Source organism: Trichomycterus rosablanca, chromosome 24 (assembly GCF_030014385.1).
Source record: "Trichomycterus rosablanca isolate fTriRos1 chromosome 24, fTriRos1.hap1, whole genome shotgun sequence".
NCBI classification, from domain to species: Eukaryota; Metazoa; Chordata; class Actinopteri; order Siluriformes; family Trichomycteridae; genus Trichomycterus; species Trichomycterus rosablanca.
Window position 1 is genome coordinate 17,241,423 of NC_086011.1, and position 25,593 is coordinate 17,267,015.

At 45.0% G+C, this 25,593-nt stretch overlaps 1 protein-coding gene across 7 annotated transcripts in view; it reads right to left on the reverse strand.

Moving 5' to 3' along the window:
- magi1b (membrane associated guanylate kinase, WW and PDZ domain containing 1b) overlaps positions 1-25,593 on the reverse strand; it is a 99,724-nt gene that overhangs the window by 8,732 nt on the left and 65,399 nt on the right. For 4 of the 7 annotated variants that reach the window (XM_062986915.1, XM_062986917.1, XM_062986911.1 and 1 more), the window contains 8 exons: positions 18,486-18,517; positions 15,134-15,359; positions 12,290-12,381; positions 11,298-11,490; positions 7,275-7,574; positions 3,818-4,021; positions 348-441; positions 156-243 (listed from right to left, as the gene is read on the reverse strand). In XM_062986915.1, the coding sequence (XP_062842985.1) occupies positions 156-243; positions 348-441; positions 3,818-4,021; positions 7,275-7,574; positions 11,298-11,490; positions 12,290-12,381; positions 15,134-15,359; positions 18,486-18,517 (1,229 nt within the window). The remainder of the gene's footprint in view (positions 1-155; positions 244-347; positions 442-3,817; positions 4,022-7,274; positions 7,575-11,297; positions 11,491-12,289; positions 12,382-15,133; positions 15,360-18,485; positions 18,518-25,593) is intronic. The other 3 variants (XM_062986912.1, XM_062986913.1, XM_062986916.1) reach the window with 3 other exon arrangements.

Here is a 25,593-nt window from a genome sequence, read left to right on the forward strand (position 1 = left end):
ATAAGGAATCCCGTCCTCCCGTCCACAGCTGAGATTCAGGTGTCAGCACTGATGAGCTAGTGTGTTTTACCAGTGAGCGCCACCTGAGTGCACTTATTATTCAAAATAATTAATGGGTACCCAAGAGGTGGTTTAATGTAGGTTGAACGGTTTACCTGGTTGGTAGCTTGTGTGGGCGCTGGTGGTGGAGGAGCTTGAGGTGCTTTGTACTCGAACGACTCCTGTTTTGGTTTAGTGTTGTTTCTGAGAGAAGCAGAAGAATGACGCATTAATCCTGAACGTCTTGTAAAATCATGTATTTATTACATTTCTTTGTGTGTGTGTGTGTGTGTCCCTTGTTTGCCCACCTTGGCTCAGGTGCAGTTTGTTGAGGTTGTGCGTGTGTGGTCGTGATGGTGGCGATCTTCTCAGCGTTGGTCAGCAGTGATGCGTTGGAGGATTCTGGCGACAGAGAGCACAGAGAACTTAAGATAAAACTAGAGCGCACTTTAATGATCTGAATAGTCGTAGTCCGATACCAAACTGGATTCTTGGTGACACTTGATACAGCAAACTATCAAAATAAGTTGTTGCTGCAGGTTTGTGCTGCCTGTCCAGATAATTGTGCAGAATCACATGAACCAGTGGTTTATTTACCAGTCAGTCAGCCAAACTGTCAAATTATACTGGAAGAAAGTTTGTCCGGGTGTCTGACTAAAAATAAAAGCTGCTAAATAACAGCTACCTGTCTTATAAGCTTTATGTTACTATCAGCTAAGAAACTCGTGTTTCTTTCTGTCCATATAATTAAGACCAAACTTGCTTTGAGGTGCAGATTTCGTAGCAGGGGCATCTTTACTGAACAAAAGCCTCTAACCCCATACCCATATAAAGCAGTCAATCTTATTTATAGCAGGTACACTATACAGACAAAAGTATTAGGACACCCTTTGTTTTTTTGAATTCATGAACAAAAGCTCCAGTGTCCTGCACCAGAGCCTTGACCTCAACCCTACTAAGCAGCTTTGGAATGAACCGGAACGTCAACTGAGGCTGCCCAGCCGTACAAATGCTCTTTTGACTGAATGGGCACAAATTCCCACAGACAAGAGGAGCCTTCTCAGATGAGTGGCGGCTGTTCTAGCTGAAAAGATTTAATACTGTTTGCTTTAGAAAGTTCAAATACTTTTGGCCGTATGGTGTACGTGTTCCAAATGTGGTAGCTCAGTGGTCAAGGTGCTTATCTTCTACTAGACCTGTTCCTAATTTAATGGGTTCTTGGACCCCCAAAAGGAGCTGATGGGGACAAACCCAGAACCCCCCTCCCATTTTGGTTACATAGGGTGGTAGCTCAGTGCTTAAGGTACTGTATGGAATAGTAATCAGAAGGTCTCTGGTTAAAGCCCCACCACTACCAGGCTGGACCCTTGAGCATGGCTCTTAATCCTCAGTTGATTGGATTGTGTACTGTCACAACTGGGAGTCGCTGTGGATAAAAATGCAGTGAATGTAAATGAAAGTCCTGCATTATGATGCACCCAATCATTCGTGCATAAACGCCGCGTCCAGATTAAACCTCTCGTCCAGCGCTGGTCCAGCTCGATGTAAACGGATGTGGGACACATTTATCCACAGAAGCGAACGCCAATTTGCTCCATACGGTGCTGAGATTTGTTTCTTAATCCTCGTTCTTAAGACTGCGAGGCTGCGTGTGCAGTTATTTTAGGGACGGTCAGTGTCGCAATGACCTGTCAATCACTTCCACATCCCAAATGACCAGTCTGTCAAAACTCCTCTCTGTCTCCCTCTCTCTTTCTGTGTGTCTTTTCGGATCGGTCCATCCCGTCGCGCCTCTCTCTGTCATTTCCACTCCAGTGATCCTAGCGGGCTTTTGTTTTTCCTGCTTTCTTCCTGCTGTCACCGCCGCAAAAAATTCGCCGCACGGGTTCACGTGTCCGAGGCTCGTGCTGCGCAGGAATAAGTTCCACAAAGCGGAGAGAGAAAACGGCACTGGAAACGTCTACGAAATAATCGCCGTCATTGTTCCATACAAACAAAACAGGCTAAGAGAAGAATAAAGAAAATCATCTCTCCTTATTAAAGCTTACGTGGACGCCACAGGCAACGTGAACGACTTTCGGCTCGTGCATTCTAGCAGAACGGGGTCTTACCGAGCGCTCGTCCTGTCATGCACCATTTGTGTTCCTTTCTCTCTATCTGAAACCTTTGTGCTCCTTTATTCTGCCACTTTCTTTTTAATATGCCTGGACCGGAGCATCAGACGAAGCTAGTTAGATTGTAGCTGCAGGTTTGTGCTGCCTGTCCAGATAAATGAGCAGAATCACATGAACCAGTGGTTTCTTCACCAGTCTGTTAGCCAAACTGTCAAATTATACTGGGAGAAAGGTTGTCCGGGCGTCTGCCTACAGATAAAAGCTGCTAAGGCTCAGTGTGCGGACTGGTGTGTTACAGGGAGGTCAGACGCTCACAGCACGAAGCTCTAGTGACCGAAATGAGCTAATTAAAAGAGCTCGAGCCTCGTCAGCACCTCAGCGTGATTACGTTACATCACATTACATCTGATCGCCATCGCTAATGGAGTATTAACAGCCGAATGAGAGAGGAGGTCGCAGAACAATTTGCAGGATAAACTTCCCCTCAATTAAGACCGGCGGATCAATCGCTGTAGGTCAGATCAATTATCAGTTATGTTGAAATTGAGATAAAATAGCGAGCTAGTGTGGCGGAATAATAAAAGCCTGAGTTTTGGGGGTTCAAATCCCAGGCTGGGCTCTCAAACACAGAAGGTACATGCTTGTGGTGATACACATCAGTGCACCCTCAGTGCAGGTCCCAAGCCTGGATAAACAAGAAGATTGAATCTGGAAGGGCATTCGATGTAAAAACTACTGACCAGCACACACGCCATGACTCTGGCCCCCAATTAATTTGAATAAGGAGAGAGAATATGTAATTCACTTCTCGCTGGCGCCTTTCTGGTTTGAAGTGCCTCTGATGATGCAAACCTGTGGCGTGAGAACTGAAACCCCTACAGACACCTTAAGGATGCTTTCTGTCTGAAAACCTACTGAGCTGCCTTGCTGCCTACTGCCTACCTGATCAGCTGCCTCAGTAGAGAGGATTCTAATAAAACATCGAACTCACATTAAAGGCAGATTATTTAGACGCTCTACTTCGGACTACGTCGGACGCTCCCTCTTTATTCAGTCAGATTATTACTTCGAATTAAGGCGCCTCAGTAGGAGCGTTTTAAAGGATCTAAGAATTTAGACATGCCCTCTTCTCGGGAGTGTAAACTGCGTCTATGTAGAGAGATTGCTAGGTTTTCGGACAGACCCTAAGGTGGGAGTCGAGTGTCCGACAGGTATCGAAGGTAGCTGATAGGGATGTAGTGCATGCCATCCTGACTGGTACTAAAACAGGCGTGGTTCTTGTGCCTAGCAGTCCCATTAAGGGAAACATGATACTGATACGCACTGAGGCTGTGCCACATTCTTGCAGGGCACGGAGCCTGATTACATTTACATTTGCGGCATTGAGCAGACGATTTTGATCCAAAACGATACTTACAATTACGTATAAATACAAAGCAAGCTATTGAGGGTTAAGGACTTTGCTTAGAGGTCCAATGGTGGCAACTTGGCGATGGTGGGGCTTGAACCAGCAACCTACTAATTACTAGTCCAGCAGCTTAACCATCGAGTCAATAGAAAAACACAGCGCTCCCATCTGCATCACTGGGACCAACAGGCATTCCTTCGTTAGCATTAATGACTTTATAGTAATTAGGTTAAAATTAACCACACGAACATCTTACCGTCTCCTGGAATGATGCGCAGTGCGACCGTGTTCCCCGCCTCTTTGATCAGGTTGACGATGTCCGAGTGGGACTTGTTGGTGATGGAACATCCGTTGACGGCGAGGATTCGATCTCCCACCTTCAGCTTCCCGCAGCGGTCGGCCGGACTGCCCTCGATGATCCGCCCTATTTTATGAGGCATGGCCACACATGTGTTTCCAGCTTTTTTTTTTCCAGTGCACAGACACATTTGCATAATGTGCGTACGGGTAGAAAAGGGGGGGAAGGACATTTTTAGGGACGAGAGAAAAAGAGAAAAAGAAAAAATAGGTAGAGGGGTTAAAACACCGAGCCACCCAAGCCAAAGTGAAAAATTACTGCGATGTAGAGCGATCACACGTGGACATGTTCCCGTTAGAACCGAATTCACCAGAGAGAGCGAGACGAAGTCAGAACAAGAGAAAAATCAAGGGACAGAAATCAGAAGAGTTACAGTATGGGCAAAAATACAGAGGTCACTTTTTTATTAAATTGACGTTCAAGAAACGTCACAGATTCAACATTTTTTAATAAATAAACTATCATCTAAAGCCACTTGATGTTTCCTGCTCTTTCTGCTCATAAATTGCCTAAAGATGTCACACAGAAGTCAGACATAAAGCCTAAACTTTCATAATTGTGGATAATCAATTTACTCCACATGGGCAAAACTATTGGGACACCTGACTGTGACCATATCGAGGACACTATTCCAAAACCATGAGCATTTATACTGAATTCCTTCAGAGCTCTAACAGTTTAATATCTTCAAGTCTTTTGAGAAGCCTTTTTACGAGACTTTCGAGTGTGTCTGTGAGAATTTGTGCCCATTTAGTCAACAGGTGAGGTCAGTGAGGTCAGGCAGGCACTGGTGTTGGAAGAGAAGAGACGGCCCGGCTCGCAATCCAAATTCAATTCATCCCTAAAGTGTTGAGTTGGGTCTTAAAATTCTGGCACGTTTGCAAGTTGTGCTTGTTTGGGGGTAAAAACTTGGTAAACAACGTCAATCTATTCAACTGATGAAGGAATTTGATGATCATAAGCATGTGGGTGGGTTCTGGGTGTGGCATTGGGTGCACCAAGGTCCTGAGGACCATGAGGAGTCGTAGACCCGCACTATCACATGGCACGGTCCAGTTCCTACCCCACAAAACGTCTATATGTCTGTAAATCCACACCATGCTCCTCACACTGACTCTCACAGTTAGCCGTTATAGCGTTCATACTTGTTTCCGCTCTGAATAATTCAGTTCGCTCTTCCATCCTCTAAAAAACTCTTTTTCCAAACGCTGGCTCACCCCTGCAGAGCTGCGCTTCATGCCCGCGCTGTGCCTGTGCGATAAATTATGGAGGACGCGGCGATGAATTATGGAGATGCTTGAGAAATTGCAGACTTTACAGGCGTGAGTGCGAAACCTGCTCGTACGGAGGCGGTAATTACACGCAGCTAGCTTATGTTACTCAACCCTCAACACACAAGCAATTAGTTATTTAGAATTTATGACCATGGTGTGGATTCTTCTATATCTGGCCAAAATACACTGTATGGACATCAGACCGTGAGCTTGCCGGACACTTCTCATGGTTGATCCTTCAGCCAATCTTTTTAGACGGTGTCATGGAAAAATAAGGTCTGATGATAAATGAAAACAAAGATCACAGTTGACTGGATTGGAGAATTTATTGGCACGATCGTGGGTTCTTACAGCAGTGGAATAGCTGAAGAACAAAGAACAGAACTGTGGGCCTCCCTTAATACTGCTCCAGTCACATCACACTGTGTGTTGGACTTTGGAATCTCCATTCTGTGCTAACTTCTGTCTGTCTCTCTGTCTGTATATCTATGTCTGTCTGTTTGTCTATCTGTCTGTGTGTCTATCTATCTATCAGTCTGTCTGTCTGTCTGTCTGTCTGTCAGTGTGTATATTTATCTACCTGTCTGTCTGTCTGTATATCTATCTATTTGTCTGTCTATCTTTAAACCAAGCTTTTTTCATGTCTTTATAAGAACAGGAAGAGACCTTCCCTAAACCTGTAATTGCTTTATTACCCGTTACCTACAATTGTCGTAGCTAAAACACATAATTTCAATAATCAGAGGACACGTCCCAATACTTTTGGGCATTACAGCGCACCCGTGATCTGTGATCTGAAGCCACGTGTGCTGCATGAAGAGACGAGTGAACAGGACTGTCAGCATCTCTGGATCTGCCCCGAGGCTCCTCTCCTCTCCGCCCCCGCTCCCCCTCCCCGCGCCGCGCTTCATCATTACAGAGAACGAGCGCCGCTTCCCTCGCCCGTTACCCCTCTCATATGGTCGACACCCTCCGTCGTGCGCTCTTTGTTGTTCCGGAGGCGAGGAATTGTGGTTCTGGGCTTAGCAAGGACATCAGCTCATAAACCGAGCAAACAGAGTAAACGTGGCTCATAAACGCTGGTTATAGAGGCAGGAAGAGGAGAAATTTTTCTCTCTCTTCGTCTTTTGTGCGTCTCGGTTCTTCAGTGACCATGAAACTGTTTGTGGTTTCAATCTGTTCAGGACGAGCGGTGCACGACGCTAACGGAATGCTATATTAAATAGAAAAACACTTTTTTCAACCTAATTTACAAATTTGTACTTACAAAAGACAGGAAACGAGTCCCTTCCACCTTAAAAAATGCTTTTATACACTGTATGGCCTAAAGTACTCGGACACCTGACTGTGAGTTTGTCGGACATCCCATTTCCAAAACAAATGGGATTAAAATGGTGACTTTTTCATGTCTGTGTGATCTTTTCTCTTATAAAAAGGTTTCTCACAAGACTTTGAAGTCTGTCTGTGGGAATTTGTGCCCATTCAGTCAAAAGATGACAGAATTTGTATGGCAGGGACTCTCTCAGAACACCTCTAATCATCTTAAAGAGGGCAGAGACGAAGACCAGTATTAAGACGTCTTCTAGATAAAGCCGTATGTATTCAATTCTAGTCCTTGACCAGAAGCCGAGCTAAACAGTTGACCTGTCGGACAGTAAACACGTCCATGTTGTGTCGTCCTATATGGTGTCATGCTATGTTAAATAAAAACACTCATTTTTTAAGCTAATCTACAATTTCTTTTACAAAAGACAGGAAACGAGTCCGAGATTTAAGACATGCAGAAAGATCAACAAATACACAAAGGAATGCAGATTAAATTAATTTCCTAAATCTAAATTTGCAGCCAAACGTTTTTATTTTGTATGCCAGTGATGTGAAATCGATTATTCCGGGTGGGTAAATGCTAATATGTTTCTTTGAGACGTTTAAAGCAGTCACATCTCTATGTATAACGTCAAAAAGCTGCCGAAATAACATTAATAAGTGCGTCCGCCCCCTTTGCCATGTTCATAATCAACCCATATGGTTAACCTGCATTCCTTTCCTTTAAAGGTTGGTGACTGAAGCCTGACGCTCACCGAAAGTCGTCCCCGCGTCGGGCCTGGAGACGGACGAGACGATGACGAAACCGAAGCCCTCGTTCTCGCCGCGCCGGATCTCCACGTCGTACGGCTGCACGGCGCTGGGAATCACGCTGCTGTTGCCACCTCCTCCGCCGCTACCGATCCCACTGGTGGAGCCCGAGCCGGAGCTGACCGTGTTGAGCGAGTTTTGGCTGCCCTGAGGCGTGCGCTTGTCCTCGGTCAGAGAGGCGGCCTGGGTACTGCTGTGGTGGGACGAGGCCGGAGACGGAGGAACCTCGCCGTCCACCTTCGTCACTGAGCGGGAGATAATTAGAGGATTAGATCAGTCGTTCCTGCTGTAATCGTTCACAATAAACGTGTCACTGGATGTAAATCTCATATACATTATATATTTATATATTTGTAGACTGATGAATGTAATGTAGCTCTGTAAACTCCAAGCCTGTACTGACGTTTCCATCAAGTGTTTTTTTTCTTTATTTTTTTGTATAACATAAAAATGATGAACGCTGCTGCGCTGCTTGTCACACCAGTAAGTGCTTCATCAATTAAAGCCCTCTGTCATCCAGCCAATGAGCTAATTGCTTGTTTATGGCATTTAGCAAATGTGGCTCTTCAGCAAGAAGTGCAGAAAAAAACAAAAATAAAACGTTTAAGCTGCTGGCTGGATCCCAAACTGCTTAATAATGATGTGTATTGTGTATTTGTACTAAACACTATTATTGTGTATTTGTACTACACACTAATGTGTATTGCGTATTTGTACTACACACTACTGTTGTGTATTTGTACTACACACTACTGTTGTGTATTTGTACTACACACTACTGTTGTGTATTTGTACTACACACTACTGTTGTGTATTTGTACTACACACTACTGTTGTGTATTTGTACTACACACTATTGTTGTGTATTTGTACTACACACTACTGTTGTGTATTTGTACTACACACTACTGTTGTGTATTTGTACTACACACTAATGTGTATTGCGTATTTGTACTACACACTACTGTTGTGTATTTGTACTACACACTACTGTTGTGTATTTGTACTACACACTACTGTTGTGTATTTGTACTACACACTAATGTGTATTGCGTATTTGTACTACACACTACTGTTGTGTATTTGTACTACACACTATTGTTGTGTATTTGTACTACACACTACTGTTGTGTATTTGTACTACACACTAATGTGTATTGCGTATTTGTACTAAACACTATTATTGTGTATTTGTACTACACACTAATGTGTATTGCGTATTTGTACTACACACTACTGTTGTGTATTTGTACTACACACTACTGTTGTGTAATTGTTCTACACACTATTGTTGTGTATTTGTACTACACACTACTGTTGTGTATTTGTACTACACACTACTGTTGTGTATTTGTACTACACACTACTGTTGTGTATTTGTACTACACACTACTGTTGTGTATTTGTACTACACACTACTGTTGTGTATTTGTACTACACACTACTGTTGTGTATTTGTTCTACACACTATTGTTGAGTATTTGTACTACACACAGGTAGAAATGACTGATATTTCTATATTGAACAAATAGAATTCCATATGATGCTGTTATTTCTGGGATTTCTATACAGTATAAATAGAATTTTGTTAATCTATTTTCACTCAGAAAATAAAAAAACATGAAATTTGACTGGATGATCCACATAAAGACAGTTAAATAAAGATCTGATAAAAATATATTGGCGGAGAAAAAAAATCACGATACAGGACAAATACGGCATTCAAGGTTTATTACAAAAACCTAAAATTGCAGCAGCTAATATTATTTTTCAATCAATATTCCCGTTTTTTGACACCATAACCATACGCCTGGTCCTAATCCAGGATGACAGAGGATCCACCGTACCATTCGAGACCCCACCGAAAGGCCAACACGTTTGACTCCATTTTGCGCTGGTTTGATAATAACAGGAAGGTCTTTGGGGATCGAGTCGACCTATTTTCATTTTCCCACAATGCACCGGTGCTGGTGTGATGGATAAGGTACTTTAGTGCTGCAGAGCAACCAGGTCTCAATAAAGACGATTCATGAACGAAAAGGCGTTTAATGTCTGAAGGCTTGACCTTCTAATCAGTGGGCCGGAGTGGCGGGGGGGTTGGTGGATGTGGCTCAATCGCATTTATAATGGCTGTTCATCTACTGCCAAGGCCAGCGAGGGGGCGGAGACCACGGCCACTATTAAGACGTCTTCTAGATAACGCTGTAGGTATTCAATTCTAGTCCTTGACCAGAAGCTGAGATAAAATGTTGACCAGTCGATCAGTGAACACGCCCAGGATTTTATTAATAAGTTTAGAAATGTCTCTACCTACGCTGGTCTCGACACCCACCAGCCACCGTTTGACTCCTTTTAAGCCATTTAAAATCCCTCCCGTAGCAGATTTCCCAGTTTATTCCAGCTACACGCCGATTCTGCCCCAGCCGACGGGTTGGCTAATAAACTGAGGATGTGTTCGAACTGGATGGCGAGTCGACTGGTTCGCACCACGGTTACGTACAAACCAGAAGACGTTCATTAACGTGTCATGAGCTCTCATTGAAATGAGACCAGTCTGATACAGATGAATAATTAGAGCAGATTGTGCATTATTCATTATTCTATTAAAAGGACACGATCACGGGGTTTTGCATTAGGAAGGGAGGGACTCTTACAGTCCTGTTCCTGTTCAAGAGCATTTTTATATTAAAATTAGTCCTTATTTAAACATAAATACGTAAATTACCTCAGCCATACAGGTAAAGTCATAAATATAATGTAAGTCCTGTTAAACATGCTTCGACTCTTTTTTTTTTTTTTGGCTTTTCGAAGGTTAACACATGAATTCAAAGCCTAAAATCTCAAGGAACCGGTGAACAAGCTTCTATTTTCCCTTTTAATTTTAGGCTCTTTTCAGCCAATCCAGTCATGGCCAGTCGAAGCTAATCATTCTCTCCTTGCAGCCGCTTGATTCCTAATAACAATTGGTGAATTTTTAACACATTTTTACTAGCATTTTCTTTTAGACTTTGTGTCCCCACTGTAGCTTGAGGTGTAGCTGATTTCACTTCGGATTTTGACTCATTTTCTTTGGAAATAGGAAGCGTATCTGCGTCGTTGTTGATAGTCTGAAGATACGTACCCCTAACCAGATCTGGACAAATGTGACAATAGTGGCACATTTTGATAAGAGAAGCTCGCTTGACATTTCTTGTTGCGTCTTTACTTACAGTTTGTCAACAAAGGTGGATGACATGACTGTCTGCGTATAGATTATAGCTATTTATGTTTGATGGTAGACTTACGATAGTTTAACGTGTCAAGTGAGCTTCTCCTTTTTTTTTTTAATGCATTTTCTCCCCTTTTTAGCCAATGCCGATCCCTGCTCTGACCGAGGAGATCGAAGCTAACCCACGCCCCCTCCGACACGTGGGCAGCAAGCCGTATGCATCTTGACACACCCTGAGAGCACTCTTTCCTCATCTCTGTGTAGGCGCCTCTAATCAGTCAGCAGAAGTCGTAATTGCACCAGTCTGACAGAGAGAGACCCCTATCCGGCTTAGTCCCGCCCATCTGAACAACAGGCCAATCGTCGTTCATGTGGCCGCTCGGCCTCAGCCGGCAAGGCAGAGCTGAGATTCGATACGATGTATTCGAGATCCCAGCTCTGGTTCCAGCGTGTGTTTTTACTGCTGCGCCACCTGAGCGGTTGAAGTGAGCTTCTCCTATCAATTGCTAGCTAATTTACTATCAAGTCTATTGGTACCATTGTCAAATTTATCTAGATCTGGTGAGGCAGCAACAATTTTAGAAAGATAACATGCGTCTACATTTTAAAGACATGATAATAGCCACGGTGCAGCAGGATTTTGTCAGTGGAAGCATAAATAAAATAAATTAATGAAAAAATAAACAGAGCTACTGATTTGTTTGTCCCGTCTGTGTTTCTTCTTTATTGCATCATAAAGCCCATAATGGATTTTTCTTACCACCGTATCCGCTCTTGCGCCTGACGGTCAGGTTGACGTGGCCCTGCTTGGCTGCCTGCTGCATCAGCTGGACAACGAGCTGGTGTGATTTTCCCACCACCGCCGTGCCGTCCACACAGATCAGCTCGTCTCCGGAGCGCAGGCGTCCGTCCTCATCCGCCGCACCGTACTTCACGATGTGGCCGATATAAATCTGGCGAGAGAGGAGGGTTTAGTTCTGGTCGCACTGGTGCTTGATGTAAGCAAACGCTGGTTTGAGATTCATGAGCCGTGCTTTCATCCCCAATAAACCCCTCATGAACCGAATCTCAGAGCTGGCGAAGCCACCAACGTGCCTCAACGTTGGCATCTTATCTCTTACTGTCCAAAAAAACTAAACAAAAGCAATCTGAAGGAACATGGGTGGCCGGGGAGATTGAGATGAAAACGAGCACACAAGCTCTGGGCACACGTCCTACCAAAGACTGAGGCTTTTGTAATGTGGCATGTGGTGCATCATGGATGGAAACGGATGTCATAAACAAACCGAGCACGAGTCCTGCCAAGTTACATTTGGAGTATCGTCAAGGGACTCCAGATTCATCTTTGTAGCAGAGGCTGAGAGAAGAATCTGGCTTCAAAAGACCGACCAAGCTAAGTAGAATTTTAATGGGAAACTGAGCAAAAATTCTTCAAATACGTGGAGAATTTTCATGTCTAAAAAAGACTCGGTTCTCATCATTCCTAAAAAGACAAGAGACTTGAACAAAATGTACTTGACATGTTTTGGAAAAGCGACTGCGCAGACTCGGGTTTAAATCCCAGTTGTGCCGTGTGTCAGGAGCAGCCGGAGGCCCTCGGCGCACATATTGCTCAGAATTTCATCACAAAGTAATCGAGCAGCCAATCAGCATCGCTGACCGCAGTCATTTACCCAGCCGCCTCCGAGCATCACATGATGCGTCATAACGTATATATAATATATATGATATATATACATTAGAAACACTCACCGGCTCCCCTGCTTCATTTCCTCCGAGGATCCGGAACCCAAAGCCGGTATCTTTCCGCCACAGGAAGATATCCTGTTCTTGGGAATCTGGCACTGAAACGAGACAAAAAATCCACACGAGCTCAATCCACCTGCAGCATGACGCGAACGGTCTGAATCAATCCCACCGTTTTACCGTTCATCTCAGGTTCGGCGCCCAGCGAAAAGCGGCGGCGGATCTAATAATGTCATCATGCTAACAGTTGCACCCGGGGTCAGACCCAATCAAAATTACGCTCGGGTTCTCTGGATCTCTCATAAAGCCCGACGACGGCTGGGCGTGCCTGTGCCGGCGGCGGCTTTTGTGCCGCAAAAACGATCCTGTAAATCATTTCAGCCCGAATAAAGGAATAATGGAATAATAGAGTGTCTGAAATGAACGGAGTAAATTAGAACGTATCGTATTTATTCAGAACTGAACGATTACTCATGTAGTGACTCCACGAGTCTTTCATTTGCTTCAGTGTTTTGCACAGGAATAAATAACATAATTAGCTCATAATATCATCTATTTCTATTTCTATCCTAATTACTGCATATATTAGACATTTAAAGCTGTATGTACAGTGTATAGCCAAAAGTATAGACACTCCGTATTAGTGGGTCAGCTAGTTTACTCTCAATCAGGCACCAATATGAGAAACTGAGCTTATTAAGCTTAAAGTGAGATATTTTAATGATACCTCAACACCTCAATGATACAACTCAAATCAGAGATCTCCTGACAGCTTAGCCCAGAGATTTCTGGACAACTCAGGCCAGGTTACAGATCTCCAAACAGCTCGGGCAAGGTTACAGATCTTTGGACAGCTCGGGCCAGGTTACAGATCTCCGGACATCTTGGGCCAGGTTACAGAACTCCGGACAGCTCGGGTCAGGTTACAGATCTCAGACAGCTTGGGCCAGGTTATAGATCACTGGACAGCTCAGGCCAGAGATCTCTGGTCAGCCCAATCCAGAGATCTCCAGATAGCTCAGGCCAGGTTACAGATCTCCGGACAGCTCAGCCCAGAGATTTCTGGTCAGCTCAATCCAGAGATCTCCGGACAGCTTGGGCCAGGTTACAGAACTCCAGACATCTCAGGCCAGGTTACAGATCTCCGGTCAGCTCGGGCCAGGTTATAGATCACTGGACAGCTTAGCCCAGAGATCTACAGACAGCTCAATCCAGAGATCTCTGGTCAGCTCAATCCAGAGACCTACGGACAGCTTAGGCCAGAGATCAGCTCAGGCCAGGTTACAAATCTCTGGACAGCTCAGGCCAGAGAGTTCTTGACTGCTCATGTCAGAGATCTCCAGCCAGCTTGGGCCAAGTTACAGATCTCCAGACAGCTCAGACCAGGTTATAGATCACTGGACAGCTAAGGCCAGGTTACAGAACTCTGGACAGCTTGGGCCAGTTTTGAAATCAAAGCTAGACCAACATCTAATTGATCTGAATATAATGGGATTTTACTACACAGAGACCGATAAAGACATTGGCTGCTCCTATAAGGTCCCTCAACTCTTTGATTTAGCTCCCCTGCTCAGATGTGTGGGCAGAGCTGCTGGTCAGTTTCGCTTTAAGCCATCGAATAAAGAACGAGCTGGATGAAAGCAGGGGGTACTGGAGACACGACTAGCCCCAAAATCTCCCAACCTGAGAACCAGCCGTCTAATTAGCTAGCCTGTCCGTCCACGTCCGTGCCGTGCGGATATGAAAGGTATACGGTGTTTTACATCATTGCACCAACATGGATTTTATGCATGTTTGTCACGGGGTGGTTTTTAGGTGCCACTGATGCGAAAAAGGACACTGATGGCGGGAGAAAATATAATTGGCCCGGGGAGCGGTGTCCTATCGAGTCGATTTCTCGTGCCTTTGTTGTAAAGGTTTAAAGCACAGCGATGACAAGCAAACCAGGCTAATTATAACTGCACAAAAGTGTGGACAGCAGAGCAGCATAATGGTCCCTGACAGCAAAATCATACCGAGAACTCTTACACAGAGCTAATGGTTCACACAGCCATATTTTCTACAGCTACTGTCAACGGAGGCTTTGCAACAACGTTTAGAAAAATTGGGATCAATTGGAATGCTGATCGTGAGCCAGGCCTTCTCACTGCACCAATGCTTTTTGGAAGGAGCTCAAATTTGGGACAGATCTGGAAAACTGGACTATTAGCTCAATTCCGTCACACTCCGTTCATGGTAATGGCCCATGCTTTTGGATTGGGGTGTCCAACAAGCTCATGGTCAGGTGTCCACATACTTTTGGTCATACGTCTCAAATGCTCCAAGGAAAAACTAATGTATTGGTTCAGTATACTAAGTCATAAGCAACTACATAAGTAGACTATAGGGCTATAGGGCACTGCAGTATGCTAACCCAGTACTGCTGAGACCTGGGAAACCAGGGTTCGAATCTCAGCAGTGCTATCGCCCTAGCCAGTGCCGATGCCAAGCCTAGATGGAAATAGAAGGGTTGCGTTAGAAAAAGGTCATTCAGCATTAAAAATGCAACAAGCAGTGGTTTGCTAAGGTGACTCCTAAATACGGGAGCAGCCGAAGGAGGGAAAGAACTTCGTAAACAGCCAGCGTTGGCATAATGAAGCGGAGGTTGGCATCATATATTGTAAGGCGATGGCAGACGAGGCCAATATTAGATATATTAAAAGCTAAATGCACACCAGAGCCAGACAGTAAAGTAAGAAAACTGATCAAGACAAGTAAATGACTCGAGCTTTGTCCTCATGACCACGCGATTGTCCCCAGCAGAGCTCCAGCTTCCCAAAGCACCCACCACCAAAATCCCATATTACTTACGCCTACTTTCATACATGCTCCTCGACTGGGCCCAGATCTTAAACGGATCTGGTTTTTTGGCGAGCGTGCCGTCCGGCGCCGGGTCCTGGGCGGGCAGGATGGGCAGCGGCTGGGCCGGCGGAGGCGGGGCCGCCGTCTCGGTGGTTGGAAGTTGTGAGGCGTGGAGTGGAGAGTCGGTGGGGACACTGCGATGACTTCCTTGGCTGTCCTTCCGTTCCAGCTGCTGCTGTGGGGAGGATACGGTCAGTACGAGCACACACAGGTCAGAAAAATGAAACTAAAGCAAAATAAAAACTGAGGCATTTTTATCATTAAAATAATAGATTCAGAATTATTTCTATATTCTCTCTGATTTAAGCACACTAAAGCAAATCCACTCAAATGATTCTCTTTTCTTTTTCTTTGCTTTCGTCCACGTCTAAAACTCTGGTTTAAAATACACACGATGTTTCCAGCATCTTAGTTTTAGAAAAATAAAAAACTTATTGCTTCATTTTTAATAAAAAGCATCCCAAACTACACATTCTCTTTGACAGCATGAAACACTTTCAATAAGAAAACTGGGGACTAGTTAAAATGTGCGTAGGAACACTAACCATGGCAAGAAAGAGTCGAAACCCATTACCCATTAATAAAACAAGAACCAGTTTAGAGCAAACCAGTCACATTCCTACAATTATTTTTTGTTTAAACCCAACATGCACCATTAGTTGGTTAACTGGTGGCCAGTTTAAGGTTGGCTTAGACACACATGAATTGGTAATTGGTGGCCAGTTCAAGGTTTGTTTTTACGCCTATTAATTGGTAACTGGTGGCCAGTTCAAGGTTGGCTTAGACACACATGACACCCATTCATTTCGTAACTGGTGGCCAGTACAAAGTTAATTATGACTCCCACTAGTTGGTAACTGGTGGTCAGTTTAAGGTTGGCTTAGACACCCATTAATTGGTAATTGGTGGCCAGTCCAAGGTTAGTTATGACTCTCACTAGTTGGTAACCAAGGTTGGCTTAGACACCCATGACACCCATTAATTCTAACTGGTGACCAATCCAAGGTTGATTATAACTCCTATTAATTAGTAACTGGTGGCAAGTCCAAGGTTTGCTTAGACACCCATGACACCCATTAATTGGTAACTGGTAGACACTCCAAGGTTGGCTATGACTCCCATTTGTTGGTAACTGGTGGCCAGACCAAGGTTGGCTTAGACACCCATTAATTGGTATCTGGTGGTCAGGTGTCAACTTTGATTTTTAAACACAGTGTGTGTGTGTGTGTGTGTGTGCGTGCTTGACTGGCCTGCCTGCAGTCCAGATGTGTCTCCTGTTAAAAATCAATGGAGCTTTTAAGTAAAACGCTGTTTACACACACACACACTTTGGAAGTGTAATTGGTGTAAATTATAAAATGCAAAGTGAAAGAACAAAAGAGAAATGTACATCAGATCAATATTCGATGAGACCAAAAGTCTTTTAAGTTTTGAATAGTTTGTGTGGACTGAATGAAATGGAAGGCGAGGCGAGTCCTTGGTGTTAATAGGAGTTAAGCTTCGTATCTGTACAGTAAAACCCCGAGAGAAAACTGCAGATTGTTTTATGCAGCTGAACTAAATTAAAAGGAGATCTTCACACGCAGTAACACGCCAACTGAGATTTCAGCAGGAGAATCTGATCACAGACGTCTGCACGCGTCAAGGAATTCATTTACACGCGTTTATTTATTTACGACCTGAAAGCTTTAAATCTGTCACATTATTTACCACGTCTGCTATCTCGTCTGATGACTGAACATAAACACGGACTAAATACTTTATTTCACAAGATTTTAACGTTGAAAAGCTTCACCGATTGGATTGTACTGCAAGCAGATCGGACGTGTCTGAGGGGGCGTGCGGTGAGCTGACCTTGATTACATTGGGAGTTGTGCAAGCAGCGGCGCATTCACATTTGAGTCTTATAATAACGACCCCAATGTTGTCCGGAGAGGCTTTAATATACCGGGTGCATCTTTATTCATTATGATGAGCATGTTTAATTGAAATTTCACCCCAAATTTCCCCTTAATTGAGTCATATCCAATTACCCTTATATGCATTATGCTTCCCCTCTACCGCTGACTGAGGAGCGCCGCAACTGACACGCTCCCCCTCCGACACGTGTGCCGTACCGACCGCATCTTTTCACCCGCACGAGGCGAGTTCATATGCAGATCAGCTTTGTGTACGGAGAGCCACACCCTGATCGACGCATTATACCTCGACTCGAGCCAGCAGAGGTCGTAGTTACCAGTTATCAACCAAAGAGTGTCATAACCAACCTTGGACTGGCCACCAGTTACCATTTAATGGGCGTCATAACCAACCTTGGACTGGCCACCAGTTACCAGTTAATGGATCTAATAACCAACCTTGAACTGGCCACCAGTTACCAATTAAAGGGCATCATAGCCAACCTTGGACTGGCCACCAGTTACCAGTTAATGGATCTAATAACCAACCTTGGACTGGCCACCAGTTACCAGTTAATGGATCTCATAACCAACCTTGGACTGGCCACCAGTTACCAGTTAATGGATCTCATAACCAACCTTGGACTGGCCACCAGTTACCATTTAATGGGCGTCATAACCAACCTTGAACTGGCCACCAGTTACCAATTAATGGGCGTCATAACCAACCTTGAACTGGCCACCAGTTACCAATTAAAGGGCATCATAGCCAACCTTGGACTGGCCACCAGTTACCAGTTAATGGATCTCATAACCAACCTTGGACTGGCCACCAGTTACCAATTAATGGGAATCATAACCAACCTTGGACTGGCCACCAGTTACCAATTAATGGGAATCATAACCAACTTTGGACTAAATCTGAGGGGGAGAGTTGTAGATGCCGTCGGACCCACTGACCACCATCAGGATGGTGCGGGTATCAAAAACAAACAAACAAACTGCTCACAACACAGCACACAACGGTAAAAACCAGAAGCCAGACATAAAAGCTGCCGTAACCGCTAGTTTGAAGCGCGGCCCTGTAGGAGGCGCTCTGGAGCCCGGCCAGCTCCGTTGGGATCTGAGACGTTTCAGAGCCTGGCACTGAAAACAAACCCTCCTCCCAGTAAACGGCTTCCTGGCACTGACAGCATCCAAACCCCTCCAATTATCTCTGTCTCACATTGATGCTCGGTTATAAATATAAACACCGTTCAACACACACTGATCCTGAGCCACACACACACACACACACACACACACTCTTCAAAAACGCACCGTGTAAGAACGGCAGACAAGCAACAGCAGATAAAACAACAGAAATAAAGCCATGAAATGATAAATATGCCAACGGTACTCACCAGTTTGGGGCTTTTCTTCGCAGGAGCCACCCCTGAAAATACAAGAGAGGGAAATATTAATATCCCGAAATGAAACGGTGATCCCAAAATCTCTGTAGAGCTCGGCTCACTGGCAGCAACAGCCTTCCCTCTCTCTCTCACTCTCTCCTATTTTTTAAGTCTTTCTCTTCCTCGCTCGCTTGAGCAAAAAAACACATAAATGAATAACGAAAGAAGGACGTCGCTCGTTCGAATGGAAACGCAAAGCCTGAGAATGCAATCTCACGTAGGAAAAAAGAAGCAGACAGAAGAAAAGAGAGGAAAAAAGAGAATGCAAGAATGCCCGGACTCATCTATTACCCATAGGGATGGAATCCAAGCTACTGAACATTAAATTATAGGCGACGGTCAGTTCTCCTCTTACTGAGACCATCTTTTGGCGGGCGAGCTCCTCGCGCCGTTTCCGCCGAAACCTCCTGCATCTACAGGCTTTCCTTCGCTCCTGCCGACGTTCCGCCCTCCCCCTGCTGTACATCATCGTCCCTCTCTCGCTCCCTCTCTCTCTCCTCTCTCTCGCTCTCTCATCTTTTCTCTCATTTCTAACCCACCCTCGCTCTACAGGGACGTACATGTTTTCCCTCCTCTTCCTCCTGATTTATCGCTTTCTTTCTCATATCTGGCGAGGGTGGGGGTCGACGCACGCGGCTTAATTTACGTGCTCGTAGATAAACGGTGACCCATGTGCAGGGCATAAAAGATGACCGAGTCGCCCGGCCTATTAGCTGCCAAGCTTGTGTGCGGTCTCTTTGGCCATCAGCTGAAAGGGACTCAACAGGTTCACCGCTAATTTAATGTTGGACAGTTTTCATCCCAGTAGTGACCCGTAGTGACACCACGAGTGCCCAGGGATCACTGTCACGGCTGTCCCGAGAACTGTCCACCCAAATATCTGCCCCATCCTTAAAGGACCTTACAAGACCTTACAGCAGGGATGCTGACGTTATTTTAAGGTGCTCTTGATAACGTCATTTTCCATGGTCTTAGGGAAATCCTCCTTTCTGATTGGCTGGCAGGTGTCTAAATCTGTTCTGACTGGACAGCTTAGTAGGGCCCTATCTATAACAAAGCCATAGACATGAACTGAATTTTGGGGGACCTAATACACCTGGGTGTGGGGGGATTGGGATTTCAATACCTAATGTAAACGCTGATGGATTCTAACATTATATAAAGCTAGTAAATAGATTACGTTTATTTATTTTTAATATACTATTTGAAGGGGGCATTTTGAGCATATTTAAATATTGGAGGGGGGTGCTGCTGTGATGCTCCCAGCTCCATACTTGTGTACACTGTGTGTGTATGTTCTCTGAATCTGTGTTCTTTTCTCATCGAATGTTGGCGTGCAGCAGATTTTGAACACATATCTGTGCTTCCTCTTCAGCAGATCATTTCTGTGTGGAGCGCACCGCACCCCTTCCTGTCAGTTCCAAAAAAAAAAGTTAAAGCAGTATCAGGTGTCCTTTAATCTTCCGGCCTTGTGTTCCCGCCAGGATCCTGATCCTCGCTCGGCCAGGCCAGCAAGAAACTGCTTATTGATTGTGAACGGTCCCAAGGGCAAAGCGCACACACACACACACACACACACACACATGCTGCTTATTCACATTCCAGAAGCGGCGGCGTTCAGGACGCAGCTGACATTCATTCATCCGGCCGTCCTCAGCGTCTCCATGTCCCCTTCACATTAAAGCTTATGAATGAGGAGCCAATCAGGACGCTGCACCTGAACCTCATTTCTTTTCCTCCGGTACGCCTCGCTCGCCGGACGGCGCCGCTTAGTCACAACCCTTCAGCATTATCTCCTCTTCATGACGCCAAGTGTCTGACTGGAGTGTGGGACCGAGACGTAGGAGCGCTGCGAGGAGACGACAAACGAGGACGGGCGCTTCAGAAGGTACGAGACAAATAAACACGAGGGGGGGGTGAAACCCCCGGAGAGAGGTTCATTTTATTCCCAACAGCTGCCTCCACATCACAATATAGTGAATCTAACGGGCACCGAGTGGGCACAGACATATGGGTAAAACGCTGAGTATGAAAAATGCACCGCCCGTTACAGGATTAAGCTCCGACGCCTGAGGATTCAGAAAGATAATTCGGTCCGAATGCTATTTTATTAACCGCTTTATCCTGGTCAGGCTCACGTGGGTCCGATTTCATGGGGAAACACTGGACAGGATGCCAATCCTTCACAGGGCATCGCAAAGCTTTGGCCAACCAATGTGAAGCGCAGCCGAACATTTCCGTCGGACGCCTGGCCGGGTTGGTAGCACTGCCGGGATTCAAACTCATTATTTCGAACGCTCAGCAGCAGAGAACTGGTATACTAGACTCACCAGCGCACCCTGTAGGACTGTTTTAATGCAATTCAGTGACTAACAGTACTGTAATACTATATATAAGCAATTGAGAGTTAAGGGCCTTGCTCAAGGCCCAACAGTGGCAACCTGGCTGTGGTAAGGCTTGAACCAGCGACCTTTCGATTACTAGTCCAGTACCTTAACCACTAGGCTACTCTGTCCTGAGGTACATAGTGAAAGTCAAAGCTAACACAAATAAATTGGAATATTTTGATGCGTCTCAGATACTGATGCTGGATAAATTAACAACAAATGAAAGTTTTATTTCCAATATATTTTATATGTCACATATCGAATAGCAAATCTATCCAGATCCAGTTCCTTGTGCTTGATTTTATGAAGAGAGTTTGTGGCCGGGTTGTAGTTGTTTTAGTTTCGAATAAATGTTTTCAAAAAAAAAAATTTCTTCATTTCAATTTTCAAGGCTGTCGGTCCGCGGTGGCGTTATTCAGCGCGGCAGATTCCTCTCGCGCGACTCACTAGCATTACCAGTACGAAGGAGAGGAGCGAGACGGCCTTGAAGATTGAACCGGTTTTACGCTGGTTGCACAGCATCCCAGGGTGGAACTCCAGCAACCAACCATTGAAGAAAGTCACAATTCCTGCTGCACATATACGATAAGCCAGTCTATTCTTGTTGCTAAATCATCAGAAGCTTACGCCAATACTCGTAGACGATGACATATCATATTTAAGCCACTTTAAACCAATATCTTTCCCCCGGATTTTAAGTTATGAACGATTATCCAAGGTGCTCGGGTGTTGCAGCGGTGAATCGAGCTAGCTTACTACCTCTGAGATCCAGGGTTCAAATAAACACTGGTGCTATTAACTGGTCTGGTGTCTACAGACAGGCATGATTGGCTATGTTGATTTAATTTCATTATTAGGGATCAGTATTGCATATGAAGAGTCAGGCACTGCTATCCATTATTCGTTATCTCTGTGCAGGTGGTATCGACGAGCCAGCCACCAGAGGTCGCAATTGCAGCAATAACGAGGCATCACTTTGACCGTCACGTCGGTGTAGTCATCCGGCAGGCCGACAGCACTGAGATAACACAACGGACTCCTGCGCCATTCGAGTGCCAAGTACATCGCAGCAGGGTCAAGGCAGGAATGTTGTTTTTAGGACTCAAAACTCAAAAACAACAGATACGCCAGGCGTTATCTCCATGCGATGAGGATATCAAAAGCGATTTGCATGTAAGTAGCATCTAGAGGTCGAAGCAGCCCAGTAAACACAGTCTGCCGAGAGCTTCAGGTGAGAACCAGGTCTCTTTTTTACACACACCGTGCGAGAGAGGAACACCGTGAGTGAGGAACACCGTGACCCCGGAACAGCGTGAACCCGGCGAGGCGCAGCGGAAGCTAATCGCGGTGTTAAACGAGAGAAGCGCGCGCGTCCGAGCCCCGAAGGAAACGGATTCCGACGGTCGGTCCATCTGCCGAGAGGAGAGACCGACTGTTGCCTGGGCAACCGATGCAGCTCAAGCCCAGGCTCTCGAGTGATGGGAGGCAGTTCAACCACACGTACCACATACATCATCTGGAAATAAAGGAGCTCACTTATACAGGTACGCTTCACATCTGCTGAAATATTATCAATGCAAACGATGAAATAAAACAAAAAAAGGAAAATGTACATCAGGGTACAGAAGACGTATCCTTGTGAGAGCCACCGGGGGGGCGTGAATTATTCAAACATGCAGTCACAGACGCCGAAATACATTCAGTACAAGGTTCCTCTCCTCACACCCCTCACTGTCCTGATTAGTTTAATCTGAGGTTGCACTTCATAGCCCCCAAATTGTGGAATCCTGTTCCCAAATCTATCCGTGACGCCTCCTCTCTACCCTCCTTTAAATCTCTGTTAGGATCTACTGGTTAACATTATTATTTGTGCTTAAATGTTGTGCCTGCCAGAAAGGCGTATAAATAGTGATGATGAGTTGATGATGATGATGAAATGTCCACATACTTTTACATTTAAAGCAAGCAAATGGATCATAATGGGGAAAAGCACAGGCGAACATGTGCTTATTCCCCAAAATATCCAGCAAACAATGTCCATACGTCCAAATATGAGAAACATTGATGCCCAAACTAGAACCGGTCACCCTCTGCTGCCAACCAATCAAGCTTGACCCATCAGTTCTGTTCTAATATTAATGACCAGGCTAAAATTCACCTGCACTTGACTTTACATTACATACTACATACTACACATACAGTGTATCACAAAAGTGAGTACACCCCTCACATTTCTGCAGATATTTAAGTATATCTTTTCATGGGACAACACTGACAAAATGACACTTTGACACAATGAAAAGTAGTCTGTGTGCAGCTTATATAACAGTGTAAATTTATTCTTCCCTCAAAATAACTCAATATACAGCCATTAATGTCTAAACCACCGGCAACAAAAGTGAGTACACCCCTAAGAGACTACACCCCTAAATGTCCAAATTGAGCACTGCTTGTCATTTTCCCTCCAAAATGTCATGTGACTCGTTAGTGTTACTAGGTCTCAGGTGTGCATAGGGAGCAGGTGTGTTCAATTTAGTAGTACAGCTCTCACACTCTCTCATAGTGGTCACTGAAAGTTCCAACATGGCACCTCATGGCAAAGAACTCTCTGAGGATCTTAAAAGACGAATTGTTGCGCTACAAGAAGATTGCCAACACCCTGAAACTGAGCTGCAGCACAGTGGCCAAGATCATCCAGCGTTTTAAAAGAGCAGGGTCCACTCAGAACAGACCTCGCGTTGGTCGTCCAAAGAAGCTGAGTGCACGTGCTCAGCGTCACATCCAACTGCTGTCTTTGAAAGATAGGCGCAGGAGTGCTGTCAGCATTGCTGCAGAGATTGAAAAGGTGGGGGGTCAGCCTGTCAGTGCTCAGACCATACGCCGCACACTACATCAAATTGGTCTGCATGGCTGTCACCCCAGAAGGAAGCCTCTTCTGAAGTCTCTACACAAGAAAGCCCGCAAACAGTTTGCTGAAGACATGGCAACAAAGGACATGGATTACTGGAACCATGTCCTATGGTCTGATGAGACCAAGATTAATTTGTTTGGTTCAGATGGTCTCAAGCATGTGTGGCGGCAATCAGGTGAGGAGTACAAAGATAAGTGTGTCATGCCTACAGTCAAGCATGGTGGTGGGAATGCCATGGTCTGGGGCTGCATGAGTGCAACAGGTGTTGGGGAGTTACATTTCATTGAGGGACACATGAACTCCAATATGTACTGTGAAATACTGAAGCAGAGCATGATCCCCTCCCTCCGGAAACTGGGTCGCAGGGCAGTGTTCCAGCCTGATAATGACCCCAAACACACCTCTAAGATGACCACTGCTTTATTGAAGAGGCTGAGGGTAAAGGTGATGGACTGGCCAAGCATGTCTCCAGACCTAAACCCAATAGAACATCTTTGGGGCATCCTCAAGCGGAAGGTGGAGGAGCGCAAAGTCTCGAATATCCGCCAGCTCCGTGATGTCGTCATGGAGGAGTGGAAAAGCATTCCAGTGGCAACCTGTGAAGCTCTGGTAAACTCCATGCCCAGGAGAGTTAAGGCAGTTCTGGGAAATAATGGTGGCCACACAAAATATTGACACTTCAGGAACTTTCACTAAGGGGTGTACTCACTTTTGTTGCCGGTGGTTTAGACATTAATGGCTGTATATTGAGTTATTTTGAGGGAAGAATAAATTTACACTGTTATATAAGCTGCACACAGACTACTTTTCATTGTGTCAAAGTGTCATTTTGTCAGTGTTGTCCCATGAAAAGATAAACTTAAATATCTGCAGAAATGTGAGGGGTGTACTCACTTTTGTGATACACTGTATATGTATATATTTATTTACATATAGTGTATAATAATATTGTAATAATATTATATATATATATCTCCAGTTCACCTCACTTGCATGTCTTCAGACTGTGGGAGGAAACTGGAGCTTCCAGAGGAAACCCACACAGACACGGGGAGAACATGCAAACTCCACACAGAAAGGACCGGGATCGCCCCACCTGCGGACCGAACCCAGGACCGTCTTGCTGTGAGGCGCCAGTGCAACCCACCGAGCCACCGCCTTAAAATTAAGCTTAATTAAGTCCTGACCTCAAACCTTTTAGATAAATGTAGACTGAGCCAAAAAAACAACACATTTGTTTGGACGTCTACAAGTTCTGCCAAATTAGGTGGACAGAATTGTGCCAGAAGCAAGCAGCTAACAACTGAATACTTCACAGGTTGATGCAGATTTAAGACTTTAAAGTAACAAGGTAGGTGTTAACTATGGACTGTTAATGCTCAGCTACTCAATCTGGCCTTATCTGACCCGTGACCTGCATAAAATTACGAGTCTGGTTTCTTTTCCTCTGCACGCCGTCAGCACAGCAGTAAAGTACAGAGCTCAGGAAGAAGACGCCGGCGCCTTTGCTTTTAAAACGCAGAATCAATCCGGCCCGTCTGTGCTGAGTAACAGTCGTTCATCTCCAACCTTTCTGTGGCTCGCTGGTTCGGAGAACCTCTAAGTGTTTAACAGATTGTAATCTTTGTATATGTACTGATTAAGACTGAAGGAAACCGTCGACACGGGCCAGGGGGCCAGCAGGAGAAAACGTAGCACCTGAGCTCCCCTCTGCCTGCATGTCGTACCAATACGAGGTTCAGCTAAAATCCTAGCTGTTTGC